The sequence below is a fragment of the Mytilus trossulus genome, chromosome 1 (genome assembly GCF_036588685.1).
Source record: "Mytilus trossulus isolate FHL-02 chromosome 1, PNRI_Mtr1.1.1.hap1, whole genome shotgun sequence".
Lineage (NCBI taxonomy): Eukaryota > Metazoa > Mollusca > Bivalvia > Mytilida > Mytilidae > Mytilus > Mytilus trossulus.
In genome coordinates this window covers 109,372,822-109,385,350 of record NC_086373.1, presented here as the reverse complement: position 1 = coordinate 109,385,350, position 12,529 = coordinate 109,372,822, and the positions used below count along the sequence as shown (strand labels likewise).

Here is a 12,529-nt window from a genome sequence, read left to right as displayed (position 1 = left end):
TTGTTTCTAAAAGAAAGAACTTTATTTAAGTTATTGTTCTTTTGACTTCATGTACGAACTTAATTATTCACAGTTAGTAATATAACAGAGTAATTGCATGCTTCAATAACTTTATAGTGCAACCGACTTATCCGATATGTATGGCATATTACTTAAATTGTTTGTTTATAAAATTTAAAGTTTGTTTGTGAGGCTGTTGATAATTTCTCTATCTCAGTCTATTATTACAAGGGCGACTGTTGACATATGTTTCTACCTTAGTGTAAATTGTTTGTGAGGCTGTTGGTATATTTCTCTCCCTTAGTGTGTTATTTTGCATGAGACTTAACATATTTCTCTACTCTAATGTATTATTGTTTGTGAGGCTGTTGACGTATTTCTCTCCCTTAGTGTGTTATTTTGCATTAGACTGTTAACATATTTCTCTACCTTAGTGTATTATTGTGCATGAGACTGTTAACATATTTCTCTACCTTAGTGTATTATTTTGCATGAGACTGTTAACATGTTTCTCTACATGAGTGTATAAGTGTTTGTCAAACTGTTGACAAATTTATCTACTGAGGTTCAAAATTGATATTGAGACGTTTTACATATGTATCTATCCATAGTGCAATATTGTTTGTGAGACTTTTTAAACATGTATCTATCCTTAGTGTAGTATTGTATGTGAGACTGTTAACCTATTTTTCTTACTTAGTGTATTATTGTTTGTGAGACAGTTGACATATCTCTCTACCTCAGTCTATTATTGTGTGTGCGACTGTTGACATATTTCTCTACCTTTAGTGTATTTTTTACACGTGTATCTATCCTTAGTGCATTATTTGTTTGTGATACTGTTGACATATTTCTCTACCTCAGTGTATCATTGTTTGTGAGACAGTTTACCTATTTCTCTGCCATATTGTTAATTGTTTGTGAGAATATTAATAAAAAAGAATAATGGCTGTTTGCTAAGTGTGCAGTGGCAAATACTTCATAACTACTACAGACCGTTTAAGGGTTCTTTGTCGTGTTGAAGACGTGACACTTTTCATACACGATGTACCATATTTTATAATCCCACTCCGAACAGACATTGCTGAATGCTTATATACCAAACTCTGCCAAGCAGAAAACCGTACACTAGACCCAATGCATCACCTAAGCCAGAAAAAACTTTTATTTCGTCAACCGTCGTGGGGGGGGGGGGGGGTAGTATCAAATGTGGTAATAATCTCAGTGTATATATTTGTAGTTCGATTACTGCACATAGTTTTCTGTTCCAGCAATTTGTATTTGTTTCCATATATTTTTGTTCATCTTTTATCGTTTTAAACTTGAAATTGTATTGAGTAAATATTGGTAGTGTTAGCGATAGAAAAAGGCGTAAACAGATTTCCATAAGTGTGTTTAGAGTATTGATTTTAATATATTGTAATGTATTTATCAAAGAAATCGACCTTTCATATTTTATCAGTAGTAAGTCCTTTTTAAAATATTTTAATAGAAATTTTATATATATTGTGCAGATGTGAATGCGAGGCCATCAACATTTAACATATTTAATCTTTAACCGACAACGAATTATCCAACATTCCACTCCCTTCCAATGAAAGGGGGAGGGCAATGAAGATGCTGGTGATACAAATGACCCATATATATTCAGACTGAGTAAAACCCTGCTTTCCTCTATAGTATCCCCTACTTAGAAGTAGATTTTTTACATCGTTTAAACGTACAAAATATCGCAAGGTGTTTTTTCCCCAACACTTCACAAGTGCCTGTGGACAACGTCATTGCTTTGACTAGCAGATTAACAGATACTGTCCCTACTCCAAAAGCGGTTTGGTTACAGCATAAACATGGACAAAAAATAAACTGCGCAATGAAAAATGAGTATGCCATTAACGCTGCCTTAAAAACAAAAACGTAAGAAAATGTTCAGTAATTATTAGTTCTTTGACATTAGTCTAAGTACGTATGTTACTGAAACGTAAAATTAAACAACAACAATACACTTACCAGTAATATTGCAATCCGATTAGTAACACCTTAACGTGTTTTTTTTTGTCTACAAATTTTGTTTATCCACTTGAAAAAATACATAATAAATTTATTGAATGAAGTTCGAAAGTCATTATTTTATGAACAAGAAACTCGATCGAATTTGGATCTTTTGTGTAAATTGTTCTCCTATGCTGGGCCTCTTCTGCTTTGTGATTGAGTTGGTCTTCTTACTGTTTCGACTGAATCAGTTTCATGTGCACTAAACGCACATTGTCTAGAATATAAGCCTGGTATCTGTCATTGTACTTCTAATAGAAAAAAATAGGGCCGATTTCCCCTTATATGTTTGACACGATGCTTTTATAAATTCCAGAAATAGCTGTTGGGAGAGGAGTAAGGGCAATAAAGGCCAAAATGAAAAATAATTTAGTTTTAATTTCCTGATTTACGTAACAAGTACCGTATTTAACTAATATTCTTATAATAGGTGTTAGATTATATCTTTATGTATTAAAAACCAACAGAAATTTAAATCCGGCGTTAATTCAAAAGTATGTCTTATGAAAATATATAAATTACAGGTTACTATTATGGCGTTCGGTAAAATCCTTTATGGATTACCGTGCTTGTATATTTAAATATTAAAAACGGTTTGTACTTTTTCGTCTGATATACGAAAGGAAAAACTTGCTCACCAAACCGGTCAAATTTTCATGAATTAACCACAATTGATATTTACTTCAGAAGTCATCACACAGTAAACGAACAAAAAGTTGTCCAAAATCATTGCATACTCACTATGAATTAATGAACAGTTATAGTAACTCCTTAGAAGCTCCTCTATTTTTTTTCTTGTTTGAAGAGAATATCTACATGAAAAAGAAATAGATGCCATATTTATATATTTTATTTAGAAAACTAACCCTTTACATCGGGGGCACCAGTCATCAGGGTAGAAGTGAAAGTGCGTCTATACTATATTATTTACAATTATATACATTATAGTTAATGATTTCATTATTTATCTGAGGTGCGAGGACTGATTACGCGAGCCAGAGTTGTTCATTCTTTTTGGACATAAATAAATAAAGGGTGCTGTGTTCGGATACTAGTATAACTGATTAAATTCCAATAGAAAGTCCTAAAAAACAAAAACTCAAATATTTAAAAAAAAACAACAAAAAAAAACGAATGTCCAATCAGAAGCCGCCTGAAAACTAGAGTTTTTTTTTCATTATAAATAAATAATTGGTTTTTTTTACAATATAATCACAATAATTTTCATTATATTTCAGATGTGTCTCCTGAATTAGTTACGCATTTTTTAAACGAAAATCCAGAATTTCTAGATAGATATGTAACTACACATGTTTCAGAGGACAAAATTCGACAATGGTCACTACGCAAAGGCAGTAAAAACGTCCACACCAGACAACATAACTTAAATGGTAAGTTTCTTGAAGTTAAAAGTTTTAATATTAACAGATTTTGGACAAGGAAATAACCAATATATTATATAATAGTCTTTACTAGTAATTTGTATTGCTGTTAATGAATTTAAATAAAAGCTTTTATTATTCTACTAGTCTACTATTGACATTCTGCTTCTTTTATTTGAACTTCTGACAACAACGAGTACTTCAAGTGTGATTCAACATTGAAAAATGTCTAGTTTATTGTCGATATAGGGCGATTTAAAAAAAATCTTCTGAAAAAAGAAAGAGCTATGAGTTTCCAATCCAAGCCCGAAAAAGCCGCTTTTTTCATAATTATGCCATGTAGCTTGCGTAATTTTTTCTATTTTTATTTTCCAAATTCCCCCAAAAATGATTAATAAGCTGCAGTAAAGTAAGCCTGTACAGTGACCTATATTTCGCGAACTTCTACTGTTCATATTTTGAATAGGAATGCGATGCATTGTTTTTTCAAGCCCTCATTTTGCCCTTTATTATTGATAATACCAAACAGTTCTTTTATAACCAATTACATAGAAATAATTTATGACATTATTATATTGTGATCATAGTAGAAGTTAAAGGTGAAGAAATGCATGTGGCTAACAGAAAAATTTAATTCGAAATGTTTGAAAACAGTTACATAATGAGAATAGCTTATACCACTGATAAAAACTAAAGATGTGTCAATAATAAGATTTCAAAATCAGCCGGAACACTTTGAACATTATGGTCGTTTTATTCTGTATGCAGCTTTAAATACAAATTCAAAAATTAAATGACACACGGCATAACACGAACCTGCAGAATCTTGATATAACAACGACCAGGGTTTACACCAAAGAAGATTTGTTTGTACGTTTATCCCCAAAAAATGGAAATAGGGTTTTATCGTATGTTTTTATATGTTGTGATGTTATGCTATTGTTTCAGAAAAAGGGAGAAGGTTTGGGCCCATTAAAACGTTTAATCCCGCTGCAAATGTTTGCACCTGTCCTAAGTCAGGAATCTGATGTACAGTAGTCAGGGGCGTAGCTAGGTACTTGGTCAACTGTAGGCACCAATCGGCAGGGGGTCTGGGGGCCGCTCAAGGCCCCCAGTAGGTCCAGGGCAGAGCCCTGGTAGGGGGTTCAGGGGGGCGAAGCCCCCCGACGGAAAACGGTTTTCAGCGTTTTAGCTGCAAAATTTTATGTACAAAATATTAAATTTACTGGTTATTTTATCAAGAAAATTATAATATACATGATGAAAAGTTCGAAGAATTATGAATAATTTACCATAACATCTGACTGGTGAATTAAATTAAATTAAGTACTATCGGAAATATATATATAAAAAAATATTTACAATATAAAGGACTTATATAGACTCTATATACGTCCCTGACAATATGCATTGCCCAACGTAGATTAGCGTATCCCTTTAACATGTTTAATTAAGCAGTACACCCTGTTTGGTATTTTCATATCTCTGATATATACGTTTAATTTGATTATTAGTACTTATTGACGATCGTTCATTAAAAAAAAATAGGCACGTAAACAATGATATTACTATCCTTTTGGCTAGACATCAACCATCAATCTTTTGATTCTTAAACCTTTACCGAAGCCACACAAACACATACACACATAGTCGATGCCTGGCTTATGCAAAAGTTCTGTTCTGTTCATACTATCGTAACAAAATTCAAGAAATTCATATATCTTCATATCCTCTACTTTAAAATCCCTACCTGCTTAGGAATTTGATAATTGTGGTCATTACACACAGATTGGAGAGTACCCAAAATTACTGGAAACTAGTTGATTGATGGATTTTCATAAATATTTATGCAAGTTCAGGATTTTTATAAATACTTATGCGAGTTCAGGATTTTCATAAATATTTATGCAAGTTCAGGAGAATTTTTTTTTTTTACAATAAATACAACAGGTAGCTAGTTCCTGTAATAGGTGTCGTACGGGACGAAGTTCTGGAAATTTTAAAATGCCATGCATTACATCGGAAAATGATGGATTATTGGATAGGAGCAGAAACTTTGCCTTTCAGTAGACAAACTACGAACTCATCAAAGAGTAGCATTCTCTCTACAGCTAGGCGTCGGATTTATTGTCCCCATTCTGACCAGACGTGACTATGTATTTGTACATCCCACACAGCCAAACAGACGACCAACATTGGCAAGGGTTTTATTGTAGGTCGGGTGAAGACAAAGTGGATAGCTAGTTGAAAACTAACAACAACTTTAATTTAAAAAAATCATGTCTCTAAATTGAGGTTCATTCAAGTTTTTATTGACAGAAGTTAAACTATCTGAACCAAAGTTTTTGTTTAGTTTCTATATAAGTACGTAAAATCATATATAACATTCAATTATATCCAATATTCCATTCACTAACTTAAGGACGAGAGACTAGTGTACAAATGACATTCGTCATTGGCAACTTCACTGGCGTTCATCTACGAATAACGTTGTTTATTATTTCTTTTAATAAAAAAAATATTTGTGCAAAAATTATGTGTAGGCACGTGCCTATAGTGCCTAACGGCAGCTACGCCCCTGGTAGTTGTCGTTTGTTTATGTAATATATACGTGTTTCTCGTTTCTCGTTTTGTTTATATAGATTAGACCGTTGGTTTTCCCGTTTGAATGGTTTTACACTAGTAATTTTGGGGCCCTTTATAGCTTGTTGTTCGGTGTGAGCCAAGGCTCCGTGTTGAAGACCGTACTTTAACCTATAATGGTTTAATTTTTAAATTGTTATTTGGATGGAGAGTTGTCTCATTGGCACTCACACCACATCTTCCTATATCTATTTTAGATCATTTCACTTACGTCAGGAACATATATATCAGATATACTGTTCCCAGCTTAAGTTAGAGAGTAAAATTAAACCAGAAATAAGGAAGCGAAAGGGGGGTCTCTCTATTTCTGATTCCTCCGAAATAAATCTATAACGTTCTTTAAAAAGTGCACATAATTGATTTTTAATTTTAAAATAACACATGATCAAATAAACTGTCAATAAAGTTATGTTTTCATGCCATTGCAAAGACTGTGCAAGAATTTCCGGAAATAACTCACAATAGATCCAGATTCAGTGGCTAATTAGTATATAAGTTTCCGGTATCAACAAATGAATGTGTTTCTGTCCAAATAATTTCCTTGGTAGTCTCAAGGATGTGTATAGTCTAACTATACAAATCCTTGGTAGTCTCCAGATTATTTTAAACATATCCAGTTGAACAATTTAATGAGCTCATATTTAATTTTGTGCTGTAAACATGCGTATTAGTTTTTACCTTTGAATAGACTGCCACATGCGGTCCTACTAAAATGCGCCCGGGAGCGCCCGGGTGAAGAAAAAGCGCCCGGGGAAAAGAAAAAGCGCCCGGAGAAGAAAATATATCGCCCGGGGAAGAGAAAAAGCGCCCGGGAGAAGAAAATAATAATATTTCATAACATTTTTTTTCTCCCTTAAACTTTGAAATAACTAATCATTGCTTGTTTTGTTCTAAGTAATAAAAATGGGGATATGTACGATGCTACATCTAAAGTGTTGTTGTACTTTTACATTTTTCAAAATAATCGGTGCATGAGGTCTATTATTTTCGAAACTGCATGTTGAAACATGTCTTTTGATGTCTTACATGTTATAAATCTGCTGCATAAACTGTGATCCATTAATATTATTATCAGTCTTTCGAAATAGTATTCATATAATATTGTTAAAAGTGAAATATTCATACTTGTTTTTGTGCTTTATTACAAATGTCTATTATCTGAATTTGCAAATTACTTGTCTAAAATTAAAAAAAAATCAATGTCCATAACTTAAAAGTTGTCTCATGCCAATAAAATATCTAAATATTTTTCCCGGGCGCTTTTTCTGTTCCCCGGGCGCTATATTTTCTTCTCCGGGCGCTTTTTATTTTCCCCGGGCGCTTTTTCTTCACCCGGGCGCTCCCGGGCGCATTTTAGTAGGACCCGCCACATGAGCGTGCAATGTCTCTAAAAAGAACTATAACACTACTGGGAATGGCCATGGGAACAGTATATCTAACCATATGTTCCTGAAAACTATAACTACAAAAGTACGAAAAACACAATTTTAACACACAACCATTGCATTGTAAGATACATTTGCCTTTGATGACATTATAAAATTTAAAAGCATAGTGTGCAAAAAAATGTACAGTATGTATATATCTTAAAACATAATATAAGTTATAAATCAATCTAAATCCAGAAAAATGTCTATCAGACTATCAGTGTGTTTAAATATTTTTTTGGAAGATACTTTAACAAACCTGGCTTTGAATGTTATATGGTAAGATTCTTAACATTGAATGGCCCCTGTTTCCTTGTATTTCTAGCCTAATTTTTAAATTGGATATTGTGACTAATTTCACATCTAATATATCTTTATGGTCATGACAATGACTATATCTATATTTTTGCTAAATATTCATATATCAACATTCTATTTTGACAACACAAATTACCACATTTTGTATGAAGACCTATATAGACACAAAAAAAAGTCGTTAAATATACATGTAATATCATGGGAAAAAGTAATTTGAATAAATGGATATAGATGTTATTCCATTTTAAGAACAAATGTAGATGTAAATTTACGGTGACGTCAATTAACAATAACATTTTTATTGGCCAGGCAGACCTTATCTTTCCTAAAATATTTTTTTATTGATGTAGTACTGTTGATGAATAAAAATGAAATAAGTTGTATTCTGAAAAATCAAACTATTCCAGACAAATTGCAATCTTATTAAAATTAAATCCTTGAATTGCTCTTGTTCTGATATGTCATACTACATGTATTAAAAAAAGAACAATTCAAGGATTTGATTTTTTATAGATTGGAAAAACTGGTGAAATCTAAGACATATTGGTCATAAAAGCATCCATTTCTTTCACAAAAAAAGTGTTTCTCAATTTAGAAAGTCATGAAATATTTGCCACTGGACATTTAGCAAACAACAATCAATCTATGTACACACAAAAATGAATTTTGATTTTATTTGATTTAAAAACAACACACACATATGAGACAAAAAACAGATAAATAAAACATTTATTATAACATAAAAAGAGTAACAACATCTGAGGTCATCCTATGTCTTTCATTACCTGATTAATTGTTATTTTTAAACAATTTTATTATTTACATAACATGCAATTGCAGTAATTAAACATGCACAGAGCTGGTCATGTGGAATTATGGACACTTAGCACCCACTCACATGAACAGAGCTAGCCATGTGGAATTGTGGACACTTAGCACCCACTCTCAGCACAGAGCTGGCCATGTGGAATTGTGGACACTTAGCACCCACTCACAGCACAGAGATTTGGGCATACATGTATGTTTTAGGTTTCAAAATATATACAGTTTTTGTCTGTTTAAATGTTTTACAATTTTTATACATGATAATATATTTTGTTTTCTTTATTAGGGGAACTATTGAGAGAAAAGAAAAGTAGTAAATGGAAGGTGAGTATTTTGACTAGTAACAACCTCAGGAATATCCTGAAATCTATCATAAATAAACTTATATTGCTAAAAAGAAGAAAAAAAAAGGTTGAAAAGACAAACAACAATTTACAGAACAAACCACACAAACTTTACATCTAAGCATCATGTTTACCATCTTTAAAAAAAAGGGAAGGGGTGGGGTGATCTCTAGTGCTCAGAAAGGTTAATATTTCATTATTTATCAATAAAACATGTACTCCTACAATACATGACACAAGGTGCCACATTTTATAGATATATTATTTCAAAAGATTCGTAATGTATTCCATTGCTATTTGACAAGTTTTGTAATGTATTCCATTGCTATTTGACAAGTTTTACACATGAATGTGAACATTAAGCAAACACAGATTATATTAATGTCGTCACTTTAAACTTTGGATGAAATATTGTCCTTAAAGAAATGTGGTTTTGATATGAATGGCCATTAACTGTCATGGTTAAGATAACAATGTTAAATCCTGCTGGTCAGTTTACCTACTGATAATACTCAGAGATTTATTACTTACACCTAGGTTTCCTCTTACCCCTCACTTTAGGACGGTACTTAGCCATTACTTATTAGTAGTAAATGTAAGATGGGTATAAAACCTTGTATATGATTTGTTGGTTACATACTGTTTAAATAAAATATTAGTTATTATGTACCAAAACCATTTATAGTATGAATGTCTTTTAAATGTAGATTAAACAGTTGGTTTTCCAGTTTGAATGGTTTACACTAGTAATGTTTAGGGCCCTGTATAGTTTTCTGTTCAGTGTGAACTAAGGCTCTGTGTAGAAGGCCGTACTTTGACCTTTACTGGTTTACTTTTATATATTGTGATTTGGATGGAGAATTGTCTCATTGGCACTCATACCATGTCTTCTTAGATCTAAGATTGTCATGTTGAAAATGTATCTTGTATTTAGTTTATTGTTTATAAATGTCTTTTGTTCACTTTTTTATTTTGTGTCAGGAGAATATACACATTCATTGTAATATGTTTTCGTATCACTAATACTGTGCCATGTAGGAGGCCATATGTCATGACCCCGGAAAGTTTATTATGAATTTTAGAATCCAAGTTTTACTTTTATTATTTGAAAATATGATTGATCTCCGACAGTGCCACTCCAATATATATTACATATTTAGTAAACTAATGACATTGTACTTGTAGCTTCCCTTTATGGTAGGAATTTCATGTTTTAAGGTATGAAATTTAGGTGATTAGGTGAAAGAATTCTCATTTGTCGTAAATCACTTTTAAATTGAAGATGAATAAAACATAACCAATTTAAAACAAATTTCAACATATAGTTTTAATATATCATGAAAATTGAATTTAGTTAATTTTTTTGAATTTATTTTTCGTTTGGTAGAAAATATCTTTACAGTATTTCTTAAATGAACCTTGCATGAACCAATATAAGTAAACTTTATTATGATTTTCAATGAAGAAAAAGACATTTTTTTTTTAATTTGCATGTGTTGAATTTGCCTCTAATGAAGTGTAAAGGTCCTTGGGAAAATGTTTATGGTATTGAATAGCAGCTTAAGTAGTCTTATTTCTCTATGATGTTTTCTGAAGAGGTGTAATAAGTTTTTGTTGACAAGATATTAAGATAGGATTATGTTTAATATAACTTATTTTGATGAGTTGGGGTTTATTTACGTATCTCTGGGTAACAGGTAATCTTCAGAAATCGGTGTAACGTTCGTTATGGATTTATTTAGTAGGTGTATTACAGGTTACTCTCTCTCTCAGTTTAAATCTCTTTTTGATCGTAAAATGCAGTGAATGGAAATCTCATTATATTATTTTATACTGTTCAAACATAATGACGTAAAGTGTGACACAGTTTTGACAGGGGATAAAAACCGTTACACTTACTGGTTATAATAAAGTATTCACCGCAGTCTCGTTAATTGATAAACCTCTCATTGATTTCTATTTAAATTATAGCATTGGAAGTATGAAGAGTTCATATTAAATATAGTGAAAGTATTCCAATTTATTAAGTGTCTAATCTGGTTACCTGATAAATTCTAAATAAATATATAATACTGTTTACAATGTTATATATTTTAAAAAAGAAAAAATATAGCCTTATGAGGTCACCACACATGAAGCACTGGTGTCATAAATAACTAAAAATTAACATGTTCATCAAAGGAACAACATTTTTATTGCTGTCCTTCATCTTGACAGTAATTGGAATGTTTGATTAATTAATAAATTACAAGTCTGACACCTTACCACAAGTAAAAGACAAGTAAAAGACAATGCTCGTAATATTCATTAATTAGTAGCAAGGTAGTTCATATCTATATGTAGGTCAGGGAACATAAGGGGATGTAATCAATGGATTGCATTTAAAACTTGTGAATTCTGCCTCAAATTATTATCGTTCTTTGACCATAAAAGGATGGGGTTTTTTTAATGTCTAGCAATTCAATACAAACCTTGGCACCTTTAGGTTACAGAACATGTTGAATCTTAGAATGCAGCCATGGTTTTCCTTAGTTGTCTGAAAAATGCTCAAAATAACATTTTTTATAACATCTCTAAATTGTGCTGACCTTGGAGCCTATAATGTACTCTCATTGAGATTTTATTTTTACTAGGCTTTTATTTAAGGTTTAGAAAAAAATTCAAGGCCATATTTTGGCATAGGTGAACCTGGTGCTTCAGGGGACACCTTTATCTTCCATACGATAGAGACTTTATCAATATAAATTTGAAGTGATTTTTAAGTAGTTTCAGGTACAGTATATATAGTTACAAGATTTCTGATTGGACAGTATATATTTTTTGTAGACCTGTGTACAATCAAGCAAATGGAAGGTGTTACATGAGATGACAAGGGACATAAGTTATCAGACAGACAGATTACAGATTCTCGCAGAACTAGCTCAGTGTGCCGTAGATTGTAAGTTATAGTAATAACTTGTCTATAAGATCAACTTGTGGTTGACTCATGTTGACCTTTATAGATAACTTATTTATTTTTAGCTAGCTTTTTGCCATGACTTGGCGTCCGTTGTCATGGTCCGTCTTGTGTTAACTATTTTGAACATCTTCTCCTCTGAAACTTAAGCTGAATGATCCTTAGGTTATCGTGAATACAGTTTGTGTTTTACTTTCTGTTTCATCAAAAATATGGGGGCCATGCCTCAAAATAAGATATATGAGTAAAATGAAATTTTTGGCTTGTATCTCAAACACGAAAGCATTAAGAGCAAATCTGATGCGCTGTAAAAATGTGCATAAGTTCAAGTTCTATCAGCCATGAAATCTTCAGGTGAATCTAACAACCCATTGTCAGGTTGCTGCCACTGAATTGGTAATTTTAAGGAAATTTTGCAGCTTTTGGTTATCATATTGAATATTATTAATGATAAACTGTAAACAGCAAAATTGTTCAGCAAAGTAAGATCTACAAATAAGTTTATATGATAAAAGTTGTCAATTGACCCTTTTTAAGAGTTATTGCCCTTTATCTGCAATTTTTCACAATTTGTTCATCTTGTTT

General features: G+C 31.9%; 1 protein-coding gene across 12 annotated transcripts in view; it reads left to right on the top strand.

Annotated features, from left to right (window-relative positions):
* Nucleotides 1-12,529, top strand: part of LOC134697203 (probable 3',5'-cyclic phosphodiesterase pde-5) — an 87,435-nt gene that overhangs the window by 29,154 nt on the left and 45,752 nt on the right. For 9 of the 12 annotated variants that reach the window (XM_063559319.1, XM_063559309.1, XM_063559347.1 and 6 more), the window contains 3 exons: nucleotides 3,288-3,440; nucleotides 8,931-8,968; nucleotides 11,815-11,926. In XM_063559319.1, the coding sequence (XP_063415389.1) occupies nucleotides 3,288-3,440; nucleotides 8,931-8,968; nucleotides 11,815-11,926 (303 nt within the window). Of the gene's footprint in view, nucleotides 1-3,287; nucleotides 3,441-6,568; nucleotides 6,619-6,654; nucleotides 6,729-7,468; nucleotides 7,545-8,930; nucleotides 8,969-11,814; nucleotides 11,927-12,529 lie in introns of those variants that run through there. The other 3 variants (XM_063559388.1, XM_063559395.1, XM_063559403.1) reach the window with 3 other exon arrangements.